Raw genomic sequence first — 27,352 nt, forward strand, 5'->3', positions numbered from 1 at the left:
GTTTAACCAACAAATTATTATTATTTCCATTCTAACATGGTTTTCTGTTTTATATAAAGCACAATTTAAGTGCTGGAAATAACAGTAAATGGATTCACTTTTTACCTTTGACTAATCAGACATTTACTTTCCAAAAAGAATAAACAGGCACCTTTAAATATTAGAGAATTTCGTGGAACTCTTTGGCTATTAAAAAATTAAACTTCTATTAACTCTTAGGATTTTGCCTTAAGTGGAACAATCAATACTATAATCAATACGCTAAGTGCTAAAGGTGAAAATTTCTATCCGAAATGAGAATCTTTTATAAAGCAATATCAAAAGCATAAAAATAAATCCAGTTACTATAAGGAGTGAAAGGATATCACCTGATTAGAGTGTACATGCTAAAAACACTAACACTATCACTTGAAGTATAATTTTAAAACACATGCAAAAACCCCTACTAATTTACATACAGCCTTGAAAAAGAGCTTTCACATTCAGTTATGTCTGATAAGTAAGTCTTGTTTTTAAGACATGGGTTTTGTGAGTATGGTTATTATCTGAGGTTTTCATTCACTTATATTTCTTTGGGAAATACAGATTCAACATATTTTTTAGAAATAGCAAAATATAAATCACAATAATAAAAACTGTATATTATTTAGTATGACTTATGGCTTTCTTGGACCTTTAAAATAATTCTCCTTAAAAAAAAAATCTGAAACAGACTGAACTTCATGTTCTCAACATACACTGATCTTTATCATCAATTAAATCCTTCCACTGTAATTGTACTTCTAAGGCAGATGCTTACAGAATGGTATAATAATCCTATCATAAAGATGATATGCTTATTCAGTGAACAATAAACTATTGTTACTACGCTGTGATTAATTCTCAGTGCCTTTTTGTTATCCTGAAACTTTTCACTGGGAGTTCAGAGGATATTCTGGGGAACAGAGATGTTCATCAACACTGAACGGCATGTTGACTTTCATTAGTTGTTGCATAAATTTTTCCATACTTTAAACATCATCAAATATTATGCTGGAAGACATTGAAAGATATCGTCCACCAGGCTGATACCTGAAAGGTGAACATAAAAGAAATAATCTGAGACATTAAAAGAATAAGAGAGAAAAATGAGAACACATTAAAAGGGAATTATTTTAACTGTTTGTAAGCACATTAAAGTCTATTGAGTAGCTGAAAATAGAAACCCACCTACCAAGGATATTATCCAAAAGGACTTGGTTATAAATTAACCAGCAACTGTTTTAGGGCCTATAGTATATTTTTGATGGATGAAGAATATTTTAAAAAATGGCAGAGATGTAAGACACATTCAGAAGATTAATTATCTTAATGACCACTCTCAATTCAAATAAAATACTAAATAGTAAATTATAAATAGAATGTTCTAGGGTTTTTTGCTTTTTATAGGTAATACTATATAAATATATTTATGCATGTGAAAATTTGCTTTATTTATTTATTTACTCATAGAATAGTTGCTAGCAGCATGGCCTCTGTAGTCAGAGTATTGGAATTAGAATGCCTGACTTATCATTGACAAGCTGTGTCACACTAGGTAGTTACTGAGCCTCTCTAGATTTAAATCCAATTGGATTTTCAACCAAAAATAAAATTTAGTTAAAGTGCCTAGAACTGTGACAGCTATTGCTAAATAAATTTCATAAATAGAACTGTCAAAAATAGGTAACAAATATTGTTATGATTCCTTACTATATATTTCATCAGTTTATCTAACTCCTTATTTTTAGTACTGGGGATTGAACCAAGGGGTGTTCTACCTCTGAGCCACACCTCTACCTCTATTTTATTTTGAAACAGAATCTCACAAAGTTGCTGAGGTTATCTCGGAACCTGTGCTCCTCTTGTTTCAGCCTCCCAAGTAATGGGATTACAGGCATGCAGCACCATGCCTGGTTCTTCCTTCATATTTATAATACCACTAGTATTTATAATTTATAATACCACTAGAATTATATGAATATACCAACTTCAATTACTACTCTTGAGTGCTATAATTTTTAATGTGTAAAAGCATTACATTGCATAATATGTTTTTTATTAGTAGTAAAGATGAATTTTTTTCTTGTTTGTAGTGCTGGGGATGGAGCCCAGGGCTTTGTGAATGTCAGACAAAGGCTAGTACTAGCCCTGAGCTACATCCCCAGCTCAGCGTTTTTTCATGCTTACATATTACTTGTTTTCAACCTTGTCAAGTCAGTGTGCTATTAGAATTTCAGAGGAATGCTAGAGTCAAAATAACATAGCCAGGACTTACCTTCCTGATTCAGACTCAAGAGGATCATCGGTGAATGTTTCTGCATTAAAATCCAAAGGTTCTGCATCCTGGAGAAGTTCGATGCGGTCCCTCTCAGTCCTATTATTACCCCTGGTGTACTTGGATGCTGCTTAAAAGAAGAAAAAAATATGTCTACTTCTTTGTTATCTTTTAGTTTATGGGTCACCATTTATGGACTTAAGCAAAGAAAAATAAAGACTTTAAAGTCTTCATAGGATCTGAATTTTGAATGTGAAAACAAATAACATAAGAAAAGATAACTACTTATTCTTAAATTAGATTAAGCCAGGCACCATGATGCATCCCTGTAATTCAGGTACTTGGGAGAGTGAAAGAGGAAGATAGTGAGTTTGAGGCCAGTACACAGTAACTTAGCGAGACCCCTGAGGTCTGGGGACATAGCTCAGAAGTAGAATGCCCTTGGGTTTTATCTCCAACACCATACACACAGAAAAATAAATGTAAAACAATCAATTAAAATTATAAAGAGTATAATATAAAATAATGAGAAAAATTTCTCTAGCCTTTTAATTAATAAAAGCTCAGAAGCAGATATGGTGCAGAGTTACTCTTGAAGAAAGTCTTTTTTCTGTGAGGCAAAAGTATGGGCAATGCTGGCCAACAAAAATAAAATGCAGGTCCCAATTTAATCTGAAAATTTCTAGAAACTGCATTAAAAAGATACAGGTGAGCCGGACATGGTGGCGCATGCTTGTAATCCCCACGCTTGGGAGGCGGAGATAAGAGGATTGTGCAGGTTCAAAGCCAGATGCGCTGGCTTAAGAGACCCTGTTTCCAAATTAAAAAAATACAAAATAGGTCTGGGAGTGTAGCCCAGAGAAGGGTTTCCAGGAACCCCAGTACCACCAAAAAAAAAAAAAAAAAAAAAAAAAAAAAAAAAGATACAGGTGAAATTAACTTCAATATATTTAATTTAACCCAATATATTCAAATTATTATCAACATGGGGCACTAACCATGTAAGTGCTCAAGATCATATGGCTAATGGTTACCGTACTGGTCAGTATCAATCTAGAGGACTTTTTTCTGTGTGTGGTGTGATACTGGGGATTGAACTCAGAAGCATTCTAACGCTGAGCTATTCTCACAGCCCATTTGTTTTGAAACAGGGTCTTGCCAAGTTACTCCATGCTGGCTTAAACCGTGATGCTTCTGTCTCAGCCTAACAAGTACTGGATCAACAGCTTGTGCCACTGTGCTGAGCTTCACAATATTGTTCTGAACAGTCTAACTAGTTTCAAAACAACTTATGATACAGTTCTTGAAAACCTTAGGCAAGCTATCCATATCTCACATAGGGCATCTTGGACTCTGCTCTAAATGCCAGCCTCTTTTTCATTTCTCTTCATTCATTCATTCATTCATTCATTCATTCATTCAGCAAATAGTAGCTGATTACCACATCCAGATTCTAATTCATCATCGAAGGCTTTCTGCCTCTTCTCTTAACCATTTTCTGATACTCCCAGATCTTTCCATTCTATAAACTTCTACTATGGTAAAAGTCAAAATTCCTTTACAAGACCCCCCCACCCCCCCCATTCCCAGCTTTAAAACGAAAGACTTAGTCCCATTCTTATTTATTCTACCTTAAATATCATTCAAGTAAATACTTTTCTTTTCATCTCCCTAATCACTGCCTTATTTCAGACCCTAATCATATCTCAACTGCATTACCAAACAGACTTTAAAACAGTTTCTGTGTCTCATTTCTCAGAAAAATCATGCTATACTGCCATCAAATTTGTCTTCCTAAACAAAAAATCTTATCATGCTTCTTCCCAGATTAAAACCTTCCATCCAGGATAAAATCCAAATTTTTACGCGAAACAGTCTGTTCCCCAATTATCTCTGTGGCCGACTTAGCAGACTCCTCATGCTTAGGCTCTAGTCAGAGGAAAACACGTTTCTCCAAAGGCTCCCTCTGGTCACTCTTCCCTACACCCACTCCTCCTTCTAACTAACAGACCTTTTACCCAACTAAATATCATTCATTCCCAAGTACTTGGCTAAACACTTATTACAGAAAAGTTTTTGTATTACAAAAATCCTTTACCAAGAACTCCTTTCCCATTCTCCAAGATGGGTTCCTCCAACATCAGGTGTGCATCCTTCAGTAACACCTCTTACAACAAACCTACAATAGATATTTCTAACATTTTCATTAAATTTTTTGTATAGTTTCCAGCTCTCTGGTGAAATTCCGCCATCTGTGCACACACACTGTACAAATTTTCTATTATATCTTTTCATATACTAGTTTTTTTTAGTCAATATACTGTGACCATCTGATAATACCAACATTTGAGCTGCTTCTAGGTTTAATATATTGACTATTTTATGTTTTGAAGATGGCTCATATTTTCTTACTTTCATATACCTCATAATTTTTGGTCAAATGCCAGACATTTTATATAAAAGAAAGTAGAAGCTGGGCATGGTGGCACATGCCTATAATCCCGTAGTTGGGAAGGCTGAGCCAAGAGGATAGAAAGTTTGCAGCCAGTCTTACAAGCCTAGTGAGGCCCTTAGCAACTTAGACCCTGTTTCAAAATCTGAGTTTACGCTTTATTGTTGCTTTAGTTTCTGAAGTCCCCACTTAAGAACGGACTGCCATTCCTCATGTTTAGTAGACCTAAAGTGTTAGATGGTTTATCTCAGGACTCTTTTTCTCACTCTAGATTTGAGCTGTCCCATGTGCCTGTTCCACAGAAGGGGCCCCCATGTTTCTACTCCTCCAACAGTAGCCGACGGACGTGCAAAACTTGTCACTGAGTGGGAGCTTGTGCTTGGTTCTCCTGCTGCCTACTCAGTCTCAGGGCCCTGTGCACTGATCCTCAGTGGTGGGTTTCCTTCCGCGACAGCACATCCTTCCCAAAGGCAAACTGTGCCTTCTACACAGTGCCAAGTCCTGGGTAAAGAGGTTCTCAGCACCTTCTCAGGTTCAAATGGTTCTGCCTCATGTAAATGCAGCATCAGAGCGATGGGAAATCCCCAACCCTCATCAATGGGTGGGTGACTTCTGCCTGCTATCAATCCCTTGCTAAATTATGAGCATCCTGAGGGCAAAAAATTTATCTCCTTTATACCAATGTATACATGGGGAAATACATGAATATAAGAGTGAGTGAAAAAAGGGTTACAAAAGTGACCCAGTCTACATCTACTAAGAGCTCAAAGTAAGGAGAAATAACAAGTACCTGCCTAGAACCTGCCTGGGATAAGTGCTTATGATATTAGGTTCGTATACTTACAGCTATTCATCTGATGCCCCAGTTTCTCCTTCCTCTACCAGAACGCACAGTGGAGCCCCACCTTCCTTGTATATACTAGGGAATGTGAGAAAAGAAACTCACTACAGATGCACCCTTAAAATTCTACAAAGGCATTTCTGGATGGGTATCCTAATGCTCAGTTTCCATGTAGGTGGGCATAAGAAAACTATTTCTAAGCCAACTAAAACATGAACTACTTACACCAATTGGTATTAATATCTGAGAAATTTGACTCTTTGGGGTCAGGATGAACATTTCTGTTCCTAGCAGATTCTTCTCTATTGTGTCCATAACGTTCTTTCCATTCCTAAAAAAGAAACACAAATACTCAACAAAAGAATAGAATAATTCATCAGCGTCAACAGATTATGTGCAGAGTAATATGACTTAATTATTTTCCACTAGAAATTCATTAGTAACCAGTATAATTGTCATAGTACCTTTGAAGAGGTCACAGGACCAAAACTCCAACACACAGACATGGTTGAAAACGTTCTCAACAAGACCCCAAATGCTCAATAAATGAAAACAAGAATTAAGATGTGGGATTGCATTAAACTGAAGAGCTTCTGTGTGGCAAAGGAAACGATCAAGAACCTCTGGAGCTATCAAGCTCTCAGGAGACCGCTGACAAAATGGAAAAAACCTTTGCCAGCTATTCCTCTGATAGAGGACTAATGTCTAGAATATACAAAGAACTCAAGAAACTCACCCCAAAAATAAACACAAGTAACCCAATCAAAAATATGGGCAAGTGAACTAAATAAACACTTCACAAAAGTAGAAATACAAATGGCCAATAAATATATGAAAAATATTCAAAATCATTAGTAATCAGAATTATGCAAATCAAAACTACCCTAAGATTTCACCTAACCCCAATTAGAATGGCAATCATTAAAAACACAAACAATAATAAGTGCTGTGGAGGATGTGGAGAAGTAGGTACTCTGATGCATTGTTGTTAGGATTGCTAATTAGTGCAACCACTTGGAAAAACAGTACAGAGGATCCTTAGAAGAATGGGAATAAATCTTCCATATGACCCAGTTATATTACTCCTGGATCTCTACCTAAAAGAAATGAAACTAATCTACCTTAGTAATGCATGAATATCTACATTTATAGCTGCTCTATTGATAACTTCCAAATTATGGAGCTAGCCGAGATGTCCACCAAGAGATGAATGGATTACAAAATTATAGGATATATCCACAATGGAATTCTACTCAGCCAGAAAGAAGAACAAAATTTTGTCATCTGCAGGGAAATGAATGGAACTGGAGAATATTACGCTAAGTGAGATTAGTAAGTCACAAAATGTGAAAGGTCAGATGCTCTCCCTCATGTGTAGAAGCCAGGGAGAAACGGACACAAGAGGGACTCCAAACAATGGGGGACTCCAAACAAAGGAGGAGAAACCTTAGTTGAATGAAGGGGAACCTAACGAGGGAGCTGGAAGGGGAGAGGAAGACTTGAAGAGGAAAACTCTTCAATGGACATGGTGTACATACAACCTCATCAAAGCCAATCACTGTGGTGAGCATCGGAAGGTGGGAAGGAGAGGGAGTGGAATGGGAACTGGGGGAGGCTCAAGGAGTACTGTGTGCATGTATGACTCTATCACTCCGAACTTCAACAAGATGTATGATTACAATGCACCAAAAAAAAATCATAGGCCAATGTTTTTATCTTTGTGATTTATTCAAATGACTTTCTATAAGTGTTTATGTGTGGAGTGGGGGGCTACTGGAGATGGAAGCCAGGGGCATTCTACCTTTGAGCTATCCTCCCAGCCCTATTTTTTATTTGGAAACAGGGTCTCACTGAGTTGCAAAGGGCCTCACTAAGTAGCTGAGGCTGTCCATAAACTATGATCCTCCTGTCTCAGTCTCCCAAATGCTGGGATTACAAGTGTGCATCACTATGCCTGGCTTCTGTAAGCTTTTTTTTTTTTTTTTTGGTGGTACTGGGGTTCCTGGAAGCCCTTCTACCTCTAGGCTACACTCCCAGACCTATTTTCATATTTTTATTTGGGAACAGGGTCTCCTAAGGCAGCGCGCACGGCTGGCTTCGAACCTGCGCGATCCTCCTGTCTCTGCCTCCCAAGCGCGGGGATTACAAGCGTGCGCCACCACGCCTGGCTTATAAGCTTTTTTAATGAAGATATTTGTAGACATTTCTTCTAGCCCTTATTATAATATTAAAAATTCTAAATTAGAATTATATTTTAGTTAGAAATATTCTAATATATTTAATTCTAATTTGAATATTAAATTCTAAATTTCTAAAATTCTGAAACAATATTATAACTACAATAAGTTAAACTTGACCACAGAAGTTTTGAAAACCCATAAATGATTGACAAGATGTTAATAAAATTTTCTTTTACTCAAAATACAAATCTTAGATATCTGAAGGAATTTTATGACAAATTATAATTAGACTATCACTCATATGGAATTGTGAGTTATCTTAAATATAGTAAAATCACATGAGGTGAAACTTTACTCATTAAATTCTTAGAATTCAAACAGCCAGTAAAAGTCACCTCATTCTACCTTCCATGAAATACAGACTTGATCTAAAATATCCATGCCAGATGGAGAGGTTAAATCTATCTGTAGGAACTTCTACTTTTAGGTTCTAGTTATAGCTTCTGAAATAAAAAAACAAATCTCCCTTTTACATTAAAGACACAATAACTATCAAATTTCTTGTTAGCTTTCACCAATATAAACACACTCAAATGCTAAAAAAAAGTTAACATTTAAATAAATAGACTTTCTCTCTATCTCTCTTGTCTTTTTACTTTCAAGGAAGAGCTCAGTTTGCCTCAGCAAATGTAAAAGGAGGAAAAATTAATGCTACAAAAACGATAATTTTAAAGCAATTAAAACTACTTTAATGGGAAGACTACATGAATTTATTCATCATACAACAAACATGTACTGAGTACATACCTTCAGCAAGAAACTGTTTGATGTTGAACACAAATTATTTTTAGTAATGATTTTTAGAACAAGTCTGATAGAACACCTAGCATGTGTATATGAAAGTATTAAAATTTCCTCCCCTTAACAATACACTCTATGCCATTTCCCACTGTTTTTCAGTCTTTAGCCAGTTATTCGAAATCAGTATGATTCCTAGCTATTTCACATTAATTTTAAGTTATAGTGATTTAATAATACCATACTTACTCTTCTCCGATTTTCACCTTCTTCTTGCCTTTGCCTTTTTCTCTTCTCTAGAGACAGAAAAATGGCCTCACATTTTAATTAGGCAAAATAATGGATAAAGATATAAAGCTATGACTGAAATTTCTTCTAAAATTACTCCAAAATCAAATATAATAGGTTATTGTTAAAAAGGACCTCAGGGATCATCTAACCAGGTAGGAAATACCTTTTCTGTTTTGTTGAAGATTGCCTTGAAGTCTCTATAGACATAGCTTTAGTAAAAGAAAAAGTTCTTCCTCATGATGATTTGAAATTTGAAGGCTCATAATTCTAGCTATGTTAAATACCTTCTAATTTACCAGTCATGTTTATGTGAATCTTACTTGGAACTGAATGTGATATACCAGATGAGGTCTAATTAATGCAAAAAGCAGTTAGTCAACTGCTTTTTTTCCACAGCAGTTATCAACTAGACACTCCCTTCCTTTGAGAGCACCTGAAGGATATGCTAGCTAATTATGGAGTATGTCTAAGAGCCAATATTCCAAAGTCAAGGTTTTCCCCCTACCATCACTTGAACATCAGTTAATTTAATACATTTAATTTTGTGATTAGAGTCTGTTCAAGTATGATCTAGTCAAATAGCACTCACATTCTCACAATAATAAAAAACAGAATCTAAAAAACACTACTTGTTTTGAATGATTTCCCATGGAACATAAATTTGATGACTCTTAAAATTCATTAGTTTTATGGTTATACAGAACCTGGCAAACATAAAAATAACTAGAAGACAATAAAAGATGTTATTTAGTTGGAGACATAGAATTTTCTAAAGACAGATGAAACAAATATTTATGTTTTCAAGTTTTTTTCTAAGAAAGCTTTATGTAAATTTTCAGCTAAAAACTACACTAGTTTCTAATTTCTGAAGAGAGATTAAAAGTTATTTACAAATTATACAAACATTCATTTTGTACTCTGAGTCTTAGCACTTTCCCTTCATTTACTTTAAAAGACAAATCTTACCTCTTCTAATTAATTCTTTTCCTTCATCAACTAAGTCTGATGTCATATCATTATCTCCCATGAACTGCTGGAAACCAAGCAGATTCAAACAGCGGGTTCCCAAACTAATAAAAGTAGATTTTTTAAAAAAGATAAGCATTATTTCACATTTTAAGTGCTTACACAAATTGTTTATTAGCATTGCCACCCCCAAAAGAAGCCTATTTTCGTTATTAGTTATCATAGCAAGTTACACACTATTATATCTGTCATTCATCAAGAACCACTTACTTCCCTTTCTAAGAAGCTTATGTATGCCCAGTACTTCACCTACTTGGGTGTACACTATAGCCGGTTTCTATGTATACTTAGTATACTAGGTCAAGCCCTCAGCATACCTTCAAAAAACACTTATACCAGCATGCTAAATGAAGGATATCATACAAAAGCAACATATATCTTTATTATATTCAAACAGTTTTAAAACTGAAAAACACAAATAAAACTTGCATTTCCAAATGTAGATCATTCTGGCATAGAAATTCTTAATTATGCAAATTTATTCTCATGTTCTATTTTCCTTCCTCAGAACTAGTCAACCTATTTAAAAACCTTTTTTAAACACATTATAATCACTGTATTTTATTTGAGGGCTATTATATCATATCTTATTTGATATACATTATTTGATATACAAATAAAATATGAAATTATACATATATACACAATATATAAACAAACACATATTTTGGTATTGGGGATGGAACCCAGGGGCATTCTACCTCTGAGCTACACTCCACCCCTATTATCTATGTTTTATTTTGAAACAGGATTTTGCTAAGTCAGTGGCCAAGGGCCTCACTAAACTGCTGAGGCTGGCCTTAAACCTGTGATCTTTCTGTCTTATCCTATCAAATACTGAAATTATGGGTGTGCACCATCATACCTGACTTATTTGCTATTTACTTTAAATTTGCTTACTGTGCAGGACATGAGTACTCTGAAAATATAGCCCACAAAGAAGCAATATGTGTGAATTCACTATGTGTGAATCAATTACAGATATTCTAAGAAATATCACTTTAGAGATGAAGAAACAGGCCTAAGGAGTTAAACAGTTTACTAAATATCACTTAATAAATTACAGAGCTAGGACTTAAATCCAAGATGAAACAAAAACCAAGGACCTGTTGTTTATGAAATTTAGTTCTCAGACTTTTTCACTGATGTACTTCTAATGGCTGAAAGCTGAATATATACATGAAGAGAGGCAAAAGGAGAGGAAGAAAAGGGCAAAGAAGAGAGTTATGTGTGTGTGGACGGGGAAAAAAGATAGTTAAAGCAAAGAGCTCCCACTTACATTAAAAACGTGTCAATAAATGGCTAAATCAAAATAGAAGTGCTTGTTTTAATAGAATATTTTATATGAATTTACCATAGAGTAAAATTGGGGTTTCAGGTAGATATTCATGTTAATTTTATAACTTTACACATTCCCTTAACAGCTACTTGTGGGACTATAATAAAATAGGATGAGAAGCCCAGAACTAGATTATTTTTCTGAAAAGGTCTACCTTTGTCTAAAGTGGTAAGAAACTACCAAACACTATTTGGGAGGTAAGTCTATACATTTGATGTGGATATGGCTGTACTTACTGCTCCCAGTGTGAGAATTAGACTAACCGTGGCAGCACTGCAAACAAAATCTACCTATAAAGTCAAGCCACTTCTGAAATACCACCAAGGTATTACTTCATATATTTCTATAATATAGTACATATTTTGTGAGATAGTTTGAAAATTGAGGAATATGATATTTTTTATTTAAAGATCAAATGGCAATAAAGGTTTATCCTAACACTAGAAAAACACTTTTAATTATTAGGTTTAATAATATTCCTTTCAGAACTAATGATTCCTTATACTTAAGATTTTATATTATCCAACTCTATTATCATTTGACCCATATAACCATTTCATCACAAAATACTAAAATAACTAATATGAAAATACATCATTTATGTATCACAAGTTCTTAGTATTACATTCATAGTTTTATAAGCTTTTAAAGTGAATAAGCATATAATCAAAACTTAATTTTGGATATACACAGTATGATTAGTCTCTTCTATTATTAAAGCATTTTAACATTATAAGTCTTACTGTCTTTTCTACCTTAGAGAAAAAAACTCAAGATACTAGATTTGCTATCAGTTCATGTTAATAATACGATTTGTGTGTGTGTGTGTGTGTGTGTGGTACTGGGGTTCCTGGAAGCCCTTCTACCTCCGGGCTACACTCCCAGACCTATTTTATATTTTTGAAACAGGGTCTCTTACGCCAGCGCGGCTGGCTTTGAACCTGCGCGATCCTCCTGTCTCCGCCTCCCAAGTGCGGAGATTACAAGCATGCGCCACCATGCCCGGCTTAATAATACTATTTTAAATTAAATTTTGTAGCTACTTTAGTTATGAGAAGGTAAAATATAAATACCTTTTAAAATTCAACAGAATTACTTTAAACAATCTTTTTACTTATTACCCTAATATTTCAGTGTTTATAATAACTATATAATAATATTGGAAGATTTAAATGAAAAGTAGATGGACAAAAATTATTTTCCTTAGGAAAGCAAACTGATGACGTGAATGTTTTTGAAAATGTGGTATTTTGGGTGATTCATGGAGCACCTGTGCAGTGAGAGAGGGCACAGTGAGACTGAAGTGAGGACAACTGATGTGGAGTGGAGAGGACGGTGCTCAAATCCATTTTATTTCTATTCTTTAATTCCTTTTGGATTTATCCATGCCTAGATTCTACCCTTCTTTTTAATCCCATAAGGAGAACAGCCTAGACACCTTCCAACACTAGGGAGAATTTCTCCTCCAGCCTAATTGATTATAATTGCTCCTCACCTGACCTTTTGTGTTGGCTATGGTCTAAAGCATCTAGAAATCCGGCAATAATTATGGAAACATAATAATTACCATAACAATTGTTTGGCCCAAAGACTAGATTATGTTACTGGATAGAAGTTAGGTGTGAAAAGGTTTTGTAAGCTACACTGGCTGTCAGTGTCAAAGACTAAGACTTATATTACACACATTACATAATTACATATTTCATTACATTACATAATTAATCCTATCATTTTGAAACATGATATAGTTACATAATTAATCCTATCATTTATTAGCCCAAGTAATAGTAGTGGGACAACTACCCTCTCTCTTTTTTAAAAATATTTTTAGAAGGAGAACCTGACCCTATCATTCAAGTAGTTCCTTTAAACTATCCCCAGGTTCCCTAAAACTACAATAAAACAAACAACAACTAAAATCTGACCAGTAAATATCTGAGTTTTAAGGAGAAAAGATATCCAAATCTAACTAAGACTATGAGAAAAAATGTTAAGTTTCTTACCTAAAATAAGTAGCAATGCACAGAATTACCACCAACATAGGATAATATATATAGAATCCATCTGCAATAAAAGATAAAACTTTCATGGAACCCATAATCTGAAAAGCAAGAAAAATGCAAGTTAAATCAACATAGTTTTATATTTTTCATTCCTCTTCATCATTAGAAAATCTTCCCATAACAGTTATAAAACTAAACAAGATTTTTTTCAAAAAGTAAAAACAAAGCACTAAATGGTATAGTTGCTTTTAAATTTGCTTTTCACTAAATTTTCCTTAGTTAATAGTTTTAGTATTTTATAAATATTACTCAAAATTATATACACTAAGACTACAAATATAAAAGTTAATATTATAGGCCAGGTCTTTTAATACCTCTCATTTAGACAACCTGCATTAAAACCATTTTTAATAATAAGAGAAGCATAATCACTTTTATCTAGTCATCATTAATAACTACATACACAACCATTATAATAAAGTTTTGTTTTTGTGTTTTGTTTTGTGGTACTAGGGATTAAACCCAGGAGTACTCTACCATTGAGCAACATCTCTGGCCATTTTAATTTAATTTTGAGACAAGGTCTCACTAAGTTGCTGAGGCTAGCCTTGAACTTGTGTAGCTAGAATTATAGGCCCACACCACCATGCCCAATAAGAAAAGTTTTTAGTTATAAAAAGAATCCAGTAATGCTATATAGAACTTTTCTGCCAGCATTAAAAGAAAGTTTATAATAATGACATCTCATATAGACAATGAATCTAAAGAATTCTGTTTTATGACCATACTTACAGATGTATAAGCAGTTGGCTGAGTATTCTGGTGAGAGATAGATGAGTCCATATGTGTCAAACCCAAGAAATTAAGACATAAAGGAGGAGTCAAACGGCAAAATAACCTGTATAAACATTTAAAAAGACAACCCATAATATACAAAAAATAGCAAATACATTTTATATTATACTGGAATGTAACTGAGAACATTAGATCATTGTAGCAACATTTTTCATCTAATTATATAAATATATTTTTAGTTCTTTTTTGGGGGCTAGGGAGAGACTGGAGTCAGAACCCAGGACATTCTACTTTTCAGTTACAGACTTTTTGAAACAGGGTCTTGGTAAATTATTAATGGTCTCCTTAAATTGTTGTTGAGGCTGGCCTCCTGCAATCCTCCTATCTCCGTCTCCCAAATACTGAGATTATAGGTGTGCATCATCATGCCCAACTCTGGCATCTTTTTTAGATAATACTTTTCTTTTTGGTGGTACTGGGGTTCCTGGAAGCCCTTCTACCTCCGGGCTACACTCCCAGAATATATATATATATATAAATTTTTTTTGGGGGGGTGGAAACAGGGTCTCTTAAGCCAGCCTCTCTGGCTTAAGAAACCCTGTTTCCAAATAAAAATATAAAAACTAGGTCTGGGAGTATAGCCTGGAGGTAGAAGGGTTTCCAGGAACCCCAGTACCACCAAGAATAAAAAGAGATACCAGCTAAGGACCTGAGTCCTCAGATTAAAATGATTAATTTAATTGAACCCCCATGTTTCCTAATTCTACTAGTTGAAGTATCTGATTTAGTCATTAATTCTTGAAATTAACTTATAAGATCCAAAATATTAATTTGGGGACTAAATAAATACTTTGTGTAAATTCACCACCCTTTCTGGGTGGGAAGCTGAAATAAGTTACCATCATTCTTACAGTGAGCTACATGAGTACAGCAGCCTCATTTGGGGCCCAACCAAGTGTGAGACACTGCCCTCTTGTGCTTTTCATTGAAATTGCTATGCGTTTACATTGCCATTAGGCTCTTTGGGATACAATAACATGAATCCTTTTGAAAATAAAGAGATGATATCATCGCCAGAATGATCTGGGTATACACTTCCTAAAAGAAATATAGATTTGACTTCTTTTTTTCTTTGTACTCCCTTGATTCTGTGGAGTTGCTGAATAGATAAAATTAATTTTAAGATGAGCTACCAAAGTAGATGCAGACTATTTGGCATCTATTCAAGAGAACTCCAATCTCTCGAAACTCTAAATTCCTTAGGAAAAAGTGTTTCTGTTGCTCTTCCTGAGGCAACTGACCCTCTGAACATTCTCTATGTCTGATGTGGTCTCTAAACTCTCAATTGTTTCTATTGTTTACTGAATTTCTAATTGGTAAATTCAAGCTATGTCTTTCTTCTCCCTCATAACCTTGGATCCCTAGTTTAACCTTAAATCTCACACAGAATTTAGTTGGTAATCAATAAGCATTTATTTAATATTTAAACCTAATCAAGTGGCTCATAGAAATATGTTATGCAACATCCATAAAAAACAGAAAATAAGAGATTCATAATAATACATGCAATGGAGACATTTCTCTGCTTCTAAACTCAATTCCACTTACATGCCACTGAAAAGAAGACTATAAGCATCAGTCTGGTGATGTGAAGCCAAGTAGTAATAATTAAATACACGAATTCTGAATACAGTAGAATAAACACAGATACTCAGGAAGAAGATGGAAAGGAAGCAAGCAATCTGGGAATAAAAGAAAAACAGTTTAAGACTAATAGGCTTTACTACTTTATACAGTACCATAAGCATTACCCTTTTTTGATGTCCTAAGATTTAAATCCAATAATGGAGTTTTTAAAATCTCTTTAGAAAATGAAACTATGAAAAAACTCTACATTTCAACCAATTCAACAGCCTAGATCCATAAATTTCAAATCTGCCTCCTGAAATTAGCTTTTTCCTATTCCCTTGTTAATTCTTCACATGAAGACTATAAGTTATGTAGCTTCATTGGCAAACAGAAGATCAAAATATTCTCATAAAAGCTGGGCATGGTGGCACATGCTTGTAATCTCAGTACTCGGGAGACTGAGACAGGAGGATCACAGGTTCATGGCCAGCCTCAGCTACTTAGTGAGGCCCTCTGCAACTTAGTGAGACCCTGTTTCAAAATAAAGAATAAAAAATAGGGGTGAGGGTATATCTTGAGGTAGAATGCCCCTGGATTCAATCTCCAACACCACACAAAAAATATTCTCATAAAATAATTTTGCATTATTTTGCACCTTTTCATCTGTTCTCAAATACAGTTCTTAGTTTTTATATTATGGGTAAATTGACGAAGTTCATTTTTTAAAGTCTGAATAATCCACCGCTTTCATTATTTTTAGAAAAGATATAGGAGAAAAGATATAAAAGTTAAGGGTTTTACTATGAATTGACATATATTTATGACAGATATGAAATTAACTGACCTCAATATAAATATAATTGTACGTTTTTTCTGCAAGCTGTATGAAGACCGCGAACAGGGATAAGACAGGAGTGGTGCTAAAGAATGTGCACTCTGACCAAACGACAATCACAGAGAAGATGGACAAGACCACAGCAAGTATCCTGTAAAACCAGGGTCGCAAAAGACATTCCCAGTACCATTCTAGAAGATAAAAGAAAAATACAATTATAAAAACTAAAGGAGTACTGAGGTATTTATATTGTTTCAAAATATCCCTTGACAAGATACTTAATTATGAAGAGGAAGAAAGCAATTTTACAGTGGAGGAACAAAACAAAAAAAAAAAAAGATCACCTTATCCAAATGATCATCAGTAGTGGGACAAACCGACATCCATGTGCTTCTGGCTTTGGGATACTGAGAAGAACATGACACCACTGCTATAGTATTTCTGCCAAAAATACATAACCTGTATCCATTCATGAGGACTCAAATATCCAACTCAAATTCAGCAACAGCAAAAAAATGGCCTGTATCCTCCATAAACTTCTATATTATAAAATGCAAAGGCTAAGAAGAAATATTCAAGATTAAAGGAGACTAAGGAGATATAATAACTAAATGCAATGCATAAATCTCGGATCCTTTTACAAAGAATATCACTGGGATAATTAAGCAGAATGTAAATAAATTTTGTAAATAATTGTATAGTATTAACATTAATTTTCTGATTTTGATAGTTATACTTGGTTATGTAAGAAAATATGTTTATTTTTAGAAAATATTTTTAGAAAATATACACTGAAACATTTAAGAGTGTCATGTTAGATATAGACCATCCCCTGAAAAAGCTCATATATTGATGTTCAGAGTTGATATGAGGGTCAAATCATGAGGGTTAAAATCTCAACAGTAGGTAAGTCCACTGTGGACTTACTGCGTGGTAATCTAGGCAGGTGGGGTGTGGCCTTAGAGCCTATGCATGTGTCCTTGAGCCCCCTTCACTAGTTCTCTCTTGCTTCTGGCCTCTGTGATGTGACAGCAGAGCCTTTGCACACACTCTCTCTGCTTCCAGCACCATGCCCTGAGCTGTGCAGGCATCACCTGGCCTAATATGGACTGAAACCCTGAAATCTCCAGAACTGTGAGCAAATAAATCTCCTTCTTCTAAGTTGTCTTCATCAGGTTTTTTGGGGTCACAGCAGTGAGAATGCTGACTGAAACAAGGGGCAAAGAGGCATCATACCTGGATACAACTCTGAAAGATTAAGAAAAAATATACATAGAGAAAGATAAAGCAAATTAATATGTTAAAATGTTAACATTTGGAGAACCTGGGTATTTGAGAATATTTTGAGAAATTATGGTTTTGTTAAGTCTGAAAATTTAGGTACACATAAGTGTTAAAAGAAAAATAAAGCTCAATAATTTTAAAAAATACATATATATATATTTATATATTTATATATATATTTATATATATACCTAAATACAGGTGCTATATATTGAGAGAGAGAGAAAGAGAGAGAGAGAGAGAGAGAGAGAGAGAGAGAGAGAGAGTGTGTGTGTGTGTGTGTGTGTGTGTGTGTGTGTGTAGATTGAATCCAGGGCCTCATACCTGCTATGCAAAAGGTTTACCACTGAGTTACATCCCCAGCAAGGTTATATTTTCATTATATCACTGAAAAACTGGGCTCCTGGCTCACTGTCTTTTTCAACCCTACTCTTAGCATAATTCCTAGTGGCTTTATACTCACATAGGTGATCCTTCTTTCAATACCCTGATGTCTCATTTCCTTAAGCACTTCTCTTCTAATGATCTCAATGACTCATTCTTGCAGTCTTCCCTTAAACCTTTTATTGATAACAACAGCAATTCTTCTATATAATATAACTTGGCCATCCCTGTCTCCAAGCAGTAGTGTCATCTGTATTCTAACTCCACTGATTGATGACATGGACCAATAAACATTTATTCCACCACCTCTTTACTGTTATTTAACACTTTGATATCCTTATTTCCTTCCTACTCAAGCTCAGATCCTATAGCATTTGAGGTTAGCTCTCCACTATCCTAGTTCCTTTGCCTTCTCTTGATTCATTGTAGTTGTTTAGCTAAACCACACACTGATTAGAACCAACTCACTGGCTACTATAAGCCTGCACCCATGTGGCTTCACATAAAGGAGAGACACACAACTTTACTGATTGGTCTCATCTTAAATTCTTTTTTTTTTTTTTTTTTTGTGGTACTGGGGTTCCTGGAAACCCTTCTACCTCCAGACTAGACTACACTCCAAGACCTATTATATAGTTGTTTTTTTTTTTTTTTTTTCGAAATAGGGTCCCTTAAGCCAGCGTGGCCTGGCTTCAAACCAGCAAGATCCTCCTGTCTCCACCTCCCAAGTGCAGGGATTACAAGAGTGTGCCACCACGCCCAGCGTCATCTTAAATTCTTAATTACCAGCTTCAAGTGGCCCCTGAACACTGCCCAAATAGCCTATTGCAATTCCCCAATCCAACACCCACTCTTCAAGACAACTATTTTGCACCTTCTCCTCCAAAATTCTCCGCACACTTATTCTAAGCATTTCTCTGAGAAGACAGGAGTGATCCAAAGAGAATTTCTCTATTTTTCCACTGCTCCATCTTCTCTCCTTAAAGTAAATCTGTGCCTTACCTCCTAAAACAAGGCCATTCTACTTATTGTTCACTACTTCCCATTTCATCTGTTACTCATGAGCACTGGCTCAGAGTTCTCTTTGGCCTCATCAACCTTTCTCTGTATCATTCCTAACCCCACTCACCCACCACCAATCCTCTGTCAGCTATCATCTCTTTTCTCTGTTCCCTTTTATAAGAAAAACATGAGAGTTTTCTACTCTCACTCTGTCTTCAAATGCCTTCCTATTTCTTTCTAATTTCAATCAGAATTTTTTAACTCTGCTCCCATCTTTCATCTCTGAAATGCAATGGTCAGTTCTTACTATTTGTCATAGACGTATCTGACATTTTACATACTCTTTTCCTCAAAACACTTTACTGCCCTGGTTTTCTTCCTATCTCACTGGCTACTTCTTTTTTTTTTTTTTTTTTGGTACTGGATGTTGAACCCAAGGTCATTCTACCTCAAGCTACACCTCAACCTTATTTTTTATTTTGAAACAGGGTTTTGATACATTGATGAGGGTCTTGCTAGATGGCTGAGGTTGACTTTGAACCTGAGCTCCTCCTCCTAAGTACTGGGATTACAGGCATGCATCAGCATGCCCAGCATGGGCACTCCTTTCTTAATCTTTTCTGCAGGTTCCTCTGCATTAACTCAGTCTCTAAATCTGGGTTGCCTAAAGCTTAGTCCTCAGCCTTTCTACTCCATCACTTCTTCACCTTATTTATACCTTTTTGTACTTATTATCTGTTTCTCTCACTACACAAGGGAAGGAACTTTTGTTTTTAGTTGGTACACAACAAGCATCCAACAACAGAGTGTTTATGTACTCAAATATTTTTTGATTGAATAAAAACATGTATCACATCATCCCTTCATTTAATTAGAAAGACACTTGTTAAAGAAGTTTATGAGATATTTGTCCTGGCCTATGTCTTCACAATGAAGACTAAACATGTAAAAGAGAATTAAGTGAATGTAACTACTATTTGAATAAAGTTAATTTGAAGGTTTAATGCTAGAACACTTCAGCACTTGCATTAAGTGTCTTTATACCTTGATAACATTTATAGGGATAGTCATAAGTAATCATAGAGGAGAAAAGAATAATGGTGATTACAGAGTATAGGATTGATTGATTGATTGATTGATTTAATGGTACTCAGGATTGAACTCAAGGGCATTCTGTCCCTGAGCTATACCCTTATCCCTTTTTTATTTATTTTATATTTTTGAAACAGGGTCTCACTAGGTTGATGAGAGTCTCACTACTTGCTGAGGCTGGCCTTGAACCTGCAATCCTTCTGTCTCGGTTTCCCAAGTACTGGAATTACAAGCATGCATCACCATGCCTGCCTGAGTATAAGTTTTATAAAAAAAGATGAATGAACAGAAGTAATCAAAGAAGACTGCTTAAGGGAATATTTTAGTTGTTTATCAGAACTGAAGAAAAGACTCAAGCTTATGATGTAAAAATGTTTAAAATGTTAATTCTTTTGAGTATATGTACAAAATGTGATGGATTTCATATAGTTTTGCATAAAATTTTGATTGTTTTGTGAGGCAATAGTGGAAACTATGGATATGATATATGACAAATAAAATAGTTAAGAGTAGAAGCTTATCAAATATACAGTATAAGTGAAATACTAGAAGTAAAATTCAGCTTTATATTGATGAATATACACCCTTTTTTCCTGTAGAAAATCTATCATTAAACTTTGACACTTATATCAATTACATACCAACTGTGGGATTATAGAAATACTGGATAAATCGATTTTCTGGCTCTGGTGATTGAAAAGTGTGAACAAACTGATGAGTTGCACTAGTTTCATTTTTTGCTACATCTTCTAGATAAAATGCTTGTTCCAAAAGAATTTGCCATTGCACTTGAGTTCGACGGTGCCTCTGAACTGAATAAATCACCTAAAAAGGAGAAGTGGGTAGACCTGTCAGTCTAACACAGAAGTGGGTCAACTTACTGCTAGGAAGGCTTTTTTGGGGGGGGGTGGAGGATGTACCTAAGAGGGAAGTGCTAGTGCCATTTACTGGACAGGGCCAAGAATGTCAATGCATTAAAATGATGTGATAGTTCCATATAATGTAACAGTTATAATTTTCCTTACCCAAATACCAAAGGTACCCCTGTCCAGAAACACAAAGTTAAAATATTTCAAAGAATAAATGAGAAAAATACGATCATGCTGAGTGAAATTAGTCAGTCACAAAAAGTAAAAAAAAATCAGATGCTCTTCCTAATATGCAGAAGCTAGGGAGAAAAAAGGGCATAAGAGGAACTCTAGATGAAGAAGGAGAAACTATAGACAGCAAATAAGGCGACCTAACTGAGGGGGATGGAGGGGGAAGAGGGAAATCCCCTAATGTACATGATGAACATTCACAAATATCAAAGTCAGTCACTAAGCCAAACACGAGAAGGAAGAAAGGGAGAGGGAATGGGGTGGGAATTGGGGAAGGGCTAAATAAGTGATGTGTGCATGTGTGCCTCCACCATCTTGTACTCCATTAAGACATATGGCTAAGCTGGGCTTGATGGCTCACATTTGTAATCCCAGCATTCAGGAGGCTGAGACCTGAGGATCACAGTTCACGGCCAGCCTCAGCTACTTAAGCCCTCCGCAACTTAGTGAGACCCTGTTTCAAAATAAAGAATAAGGCCGGGCATGGTGGCGCACGCTTATAATCTCCACGCTTGGGAAGCGGAGACAGGAGGATCGCGCAGGTTCAAAGCCAGCCGCGTTGGCTTAAGAGACCCTGTTTCCAAATAAAAATTAAAAAAAAAAAGGTCTGGGAGTGTAGCCCAGAGGTAGAAGGGCTTCCAGGAACCCCAGTACCACCAAAATAAAGAATAAAAAATAGGGCAGGGGGTGTAGCTCAGAGGTCAAATGCCCCTGGGTTCCATCTCTAGACTCGCCAAAAAAAAAAAATAAAAAAGGAAAAAGAAAAGAAAAAAGGGCCAGGCGTGGTGGTGCACACTTGTAATCCCAGCATTCAGGAGGCTGAGACAGGAGGATCGCGGTTCATGAACATCACGGTTCATGGACAGCCTCAACTACTAAGGGAGGCCCTCTACAACTCAGTGAGGCCCGGTTTCAAAGAATAAATAATAGGGCAGGGGGTGTAGCTCTGAGGTCAAATGCCCCTGGGTTCCATCCCCAGACCCGCCAAAAAAAAAAAAAAAAAAAAAAAAAAAAGATGTATGACTACAATGCACCAATAAAAAAAAAAAAAAGGTAAGATCAAAGAAAGTTTTATATACTTATTCAGTCAAAAATATTTTTATTGGCAATAACTGTAAATCTAATTAAAATCATATAACTGTAAGTAAAATAGCTAAAAATAATAATTTAAAGTTACCTGTTTGTGCAATTTTACCAGACTTTTTTCACTTGGGTATGTATTACGCTTTTCATCAAAATCTTCATAATCATCCATGTTCCTACCCATTTTTTCCTGATACTCTGTAGGGCACTAAAAAGAAAAAAACATTTAAATCTTAATTATAAAAGATAAAATTTTATATTTACTAAAATAATATTTTATATTTGTGCATTTTTAATTTTCTCAAAAACATTTTCTTTGTTGGTATCTCTATAGGTTTTCTTAAAACATTTCCTTGAAAATGGCTTAAAAGATATAGCTTCTTCTCACCTCTATTAACATGAATCTTTATGCTCAGATATAGTAGCTGGAGATTGGCAGAGTCAGGGAGCTTTCTAGTATTACTTAGATTATCCTAAGTAGGCACCTGATGAAACTGTAAATTACTTTTCTAGTTAAATCATAATGAAGAATTAGGACAAATTGAAACAGCTGAATTTTTGAAAGGCTTAGTACAGAGAAGCACATATATGATTTAGAGTATCTGTCATACTACTGGTCATTAATCACCTATATGAACTTGAGCAAGTTAGTTAATTCCCTACATAGGTTTCAAAAAGTAGCCAATATAAGAAAAATGGTGAGAATTTGTTCCTATGATGCTCATTTCAGCCAGAGGACACTGGCTAATTATCAGTACAAGAGATTTAAAATATAGGAAAAGACCATATTTCCGTGATTTTGTAGGTGAATAAAAGAATATAGGGTAACTTGGCAAAGAATCATCTTTGGAAGTCCATGATTACCTATAATTCAATACCATTAAATCCAAACCTTAACTGTATGGCTTCTTATTAAATACTTAGGTTATATATTTCATAATGTCATTTACTTCACAATTCATAACGATATGTGGGAAGCTAACTGAAAGAGATTATTGGTGATGGTTTGTTATAAGTGATATGCCTTTAGTGCTCATATAAGACAGCATTTTAAAAGATTATTTCCATCACTGTGTCATGGCAATTATTCTACTTTATTTAACATTACCTCTACTTTCACATATCAATAGAAAACACTGTCAGTAGTTAATGTTAAGCGTGTAATAACAAAAGAAAATTCCATGTACAAATTACTACTGGTTTATGGTTAGCTTGTCCAAGAAAATGGACTGGGGAGACTCTAGCCATAGACTTTTTCATACATTTCTGATGCTTTTGTTATTACATAAAATATTACTTTATATATTATATAATTATATTTTTCAAAAGGAAATTATATATCTCAAAAAAAGAAAATTATTACCTTTTTAAGTATTGTATCAACACATTTTCTCAGTGGGTGGTTATATTTAATGCTTTCATTCACTTTACGAACTTCCTATAAAAACAAGAAGAGACCTAATGGTTGGTTCTATATGATACTTCACAAGGCAGGAAGACAATAAGTACTTCTTAAATAATAAATAAATATTATCCTCAAGCTTATGTTTCCTAATATTCAGAAAAGCAGAAAGAATTTCAGATTACTTGAAATATGTGGACAAAGAAATCTATACTTGAGAAACCATGCTTTTGGGAGGAGAGAAGGCAAGACAAAGTTCTTCTGCTATATATATGGACATGCTGCTATTTTTATTTATTTTATTATTTATTTATTTATTTATTTATTTTTCTGGTGGTACTGAGGGTGGAACCCAGAGGCTTTCTACCTCTGGGCTATACTTCCAGACCTATTTACATTTTATTTGGAAACAGGGTCTCACTAAGTTGCTGAGAGCCTCACTAAGTAGCTGAGGCTGGCTTCGAACCTGTGCAATCCTCCTGTCTCAGTCTCCCAAATGCGAGGATTACAAGCGTGCACCACCACGCCCAGCATGCTGTTATTTTAAAAACATTCATTATGAAGAGAGGTTTCTTGTTTACATGGAAAATTTTTCCTTATCTAAGTTTTTGTAAATCCTTCTAACTTTAAACCTACATATATCATACTAAATAGTACAGAAGATGCACGTATGCATCTACCATCTTGTACGCCATTAAGATATATGACTGCAATTCACCAATTAAAAATTAAAAATAAATAGTACAGAAGGTACATGTGTGTAATTTTTTTCAATTATAGAAATCATACATTGAAAAAAATTCAGAGTTTATTGTAACATGAATGAAAGGCCTGGCCAGGTGTGGTGGCGCACTCTTGGAATCCCAGGATTCAGGAGGCAGAGACCAGAGGATCAGTTTGTGGACAGCCTCAGCTACTTAGTGAGGCCCTTCACAACTCAATGAGACCTTGTTTCAAAAAATTAAAAAGTCTAAAACATAGGACTGGGAGTGTGGCTCAGAGGTAGAATGTCCCTGGGTACCATCCCTGGTACCGCAAAAAGAAAAGAAAAGAAAAAAGAAGAAAAGAGAAGAAAAGAAGGAAGTCTCAACATGAAGATTTAAGTTGGTGTCTAATATCACCAAAGTGCAATATTTTTCTCTGAGAGAAAAAATTCAAATTGACTACAATAATCTTTTTCTAAATCCATAATGTTATTATTGAAAATTGCAAAATTTTTACTGTTGCAAAACTTTGTGTACATCAAGTTATACTTTAAATAATCTGGTGAAGTTGGTTCAAATTATCTACATTTTATAAATGAATGATATGAAGTGCTTTATTAAGATTATGTATAGAAAACAAAACCTCTTGATACAAACTCCCATACTAATTATTCTGTAAAGAATTTTCCAGACTTATTGGGCTTGACTTAGGTTAAACTTTCAGAACGAAGTGTCCTCTGATCACTGTTTTTACTTCTACTACTTTAGAGCACCATATACCTTATTTTCTAATCTGAGAAATTTTTTAGAGTAAAAAAGGGCACTACCAAAAGTTACCTCAAGACAACTGGTATAACCTGGCACAACTGTACAGGTTCCCTGAATCTTTTTAGTTAGGAGAGAGAGATGACATCTCATGAGACTAAACTGTCAATAAGAAGTCATCGTGAGGCTTGGATGTAGCTCAGAGGTAGAGTGTTTGCCTAGCATGTGTGAGGTCCTGGGTTCAATTTCTAGCACCATAATTTTTTAAAAAGTTATTCTGAATGAGACACCATCAAATTTGTATTTTGAAATCCATCCATGTGCTAATAACAAAAGCAAAACAAACCTAACAGTGACAAAATGCATACAACTTAATAGCTGTTGCTTTCATACGGTTTAAACATGCTTACCTCCATAACATCTTCTAAATTCTCTTCTGCATCTGCTTTCTCTGTCATCAATTTGGCTGCCTTAAAATAAGTCTTCATAAGTAGATAGCCCCTTTTTGCTCCATTCCAGTATGACCGAGGAATTTCCACCAACCCATACCCCAGCAACAACACAAGAAGAAACAGACCCCATGTATTGGCAGCAGCTATCCCAATTGTCTGAAGTTGGTTCCTAAGAAAGAGAAAACAAGCACATAGCTATTATAAATGTATTTACCTACAAATATGTAAGTTAAAACTAATACTAAATGCTTTTACAGAAAACTACCCTAAAAGATGGGTGGAATTTTATATAAAAAACCATAGATATTTAAATCCTCAGCTATGCTGAGCGTGGTGGCACACGCTTGTAATCCCCGCGCTTGGGAGACAGAGACAGAAGGATCGCGCAGGTTCGAAGCCAGCCAGCCACGCTGGCTTAAGAGAACCTGTTTCCAAATAAAAAAAAATATAAAAATAGGTCTGGGATGTAGCCCGGAGGTAGAAGGGCTTCCAGGAACCCCAGTACCACACACACACAAAAAAAAAATCCTCAGCTACTCTTTTCAGTCACAGCAGATAATGTGTATTTTAATGGAAAGATGGTGTGTGACTGAAAAACTGGACTTTAATATAAGAAGCCTTGCTTTTATTATAGTGAGAATTAGAATTCTGAATAATTCATGACAAAAAGATATGTATTTCCCAAAGAAAATATACTTTTTACTTCTTATTAAATATTAACCAAAAGAAGCCTGAAAAATTAAATTAACTTGTGTAAAAGGTGACTTACACAAATCTCAGAAATATAATAGTGAGATCTATCAAAATCACTTTATTCCTAAATTTTCAGACCTAGCACTTTAAATACATTACAGATCATAAGTGCAATTTTATTTAAATATCTTTTATTTTATTTTAATTTAATTTAAATATCTAAATCTGGCCAGGTGTTTTGGCACACCCTTGTAATCCCAGTACTTGGTAAACTGAGAAAGGAGGATTGTAGGTTTTCAGCCAACCTCAGCTACTTAGTGAGGCTCTCTGCAACTCAGTGAAACCCTGTTTCAAAATAAAGAATAAAAAATAGAACTGGAGGTGTAGCTTGGAGGTAGAATGCCCCTAGGTTCAATCCCCAGTACCATTAATTAATTAATTAATCAACCTAAATTATATCAAGGACAAATATGACTGCAAACTATAATAAAAAAAGGCAAAAATATTCTCAAGTTCTGGTGAAAAAGAAAACCAAATATTTGTTCATTTACAAAATTTGAAATCCTATGTAAAAATGTTATTACCGTGTGTGTGTGTGTGTGTGTGTGTGTGTGTGTGTGTTACTGGGGATTAAACTCAGGGGCATTCTATCTCTGAGCTATACCCCCAGCCCTTTTTATTTTTTATCTTGAAACTGGCTTTCACTAGGTTGCTGAGACTCTCACTACTACTGAGTTTATTTCAAACCTGTGATCATCCTGTCTCAGCCTCCCAAGTTCTGAGATTATAGCCATGCATCATCACATCTGGCTAAAATGTTATTACTTTTAATTTATACCAATTAGTCAAAGCATCGATCCATCTCCTAATAGTTGCATTTAGAGATGTTATTCCACATTTTCTTTC

General features: G+C 35.0%; 1 protein-coding gene across 2 annotated transcripts in view; it reads right to left on the reverse strand.

Moving 5' to 3' along the window:
• Nucleotides 1–1,010: 1,010 nt before the first annotated feature.
• LMBRD2 (LMBR1 domain containing 2) overlaps nucleotides 1,011–27,352 on the reverse strand; it is a gene marked incomplete at both ends in the record, with an annotated part of 37,111 nt that continues 10,769 nt past the window's right edge. Inside the window, 13 exons of one of the 2 annotated variants that reach the window (XM_080695407.1) lie at nucleotides 1,011–1,071; nucleotides 2,297–2,423; nucleotides 5,815–5,920; nucleotides 8,817–8,863; nucleotides 9,825–9,928; nucleotides 13,227–13,324; nucleotides 14,019–14,124; nucleotides 15,630–15,763; nucleotides 16,495–16,676; nucleotides 20,889–21,072; nucleotides 22,525–22,638; nucleotides 23,794–23,868; nucleotides 25,712–25,922. In XM_080695407.1, coding sequence (XP_080551533.1) covers nucleotides 1,011–1,071; nucleotides 2,297–2,423; nucleotides 5,815–5,920; nucleotides 8,817–8,863; nucleotides 9,825–9,928; nucleotides 13,227–13,324; nucleotides 14,019–14,124; nucleotides 15,630–15,763; nucleotides 16,495–16,676; nucleotides 20,889–21,072; nucleotides 22,525–22,638; nucleotides 23,794–23,868; nucleotides 25,712–25,922 — 1,549 coding nt within the window. Of the gene's footprint in view, nucleotides 1,072–2,296; nucleotides 2,427–5,814; nucleotides 5,921–8,816; nucleotides 8,864–9,824; nucleotides 9,929–13,226; nucleotides 13,325–14,018; nucleotides 14,125–15,629; nucleotides 15,764–16,494; nucleotides 16,677–20,888; nucleotides 21,073–22,524; nucleotides 22,639–23,793; nucleotides 23,869–25,711; nucleotides 25,923–27,352 lie in introns of both variants that reach the window. The other variant, XM_080695406.1, reaches the window with a different exon arrangement.

This window comes from Muscardinus avellanarius (genome assembly GCF_963383645.1).
Source record: "Muscardinus avellanarius genome assembly, chromosome: 1".
Lineage (NCBI taxonomy): Eukaryota > Metazoa > Chordata > Mammalia > Rodentia > Gliridae > Muscardinus > Muscardinus avellanarius.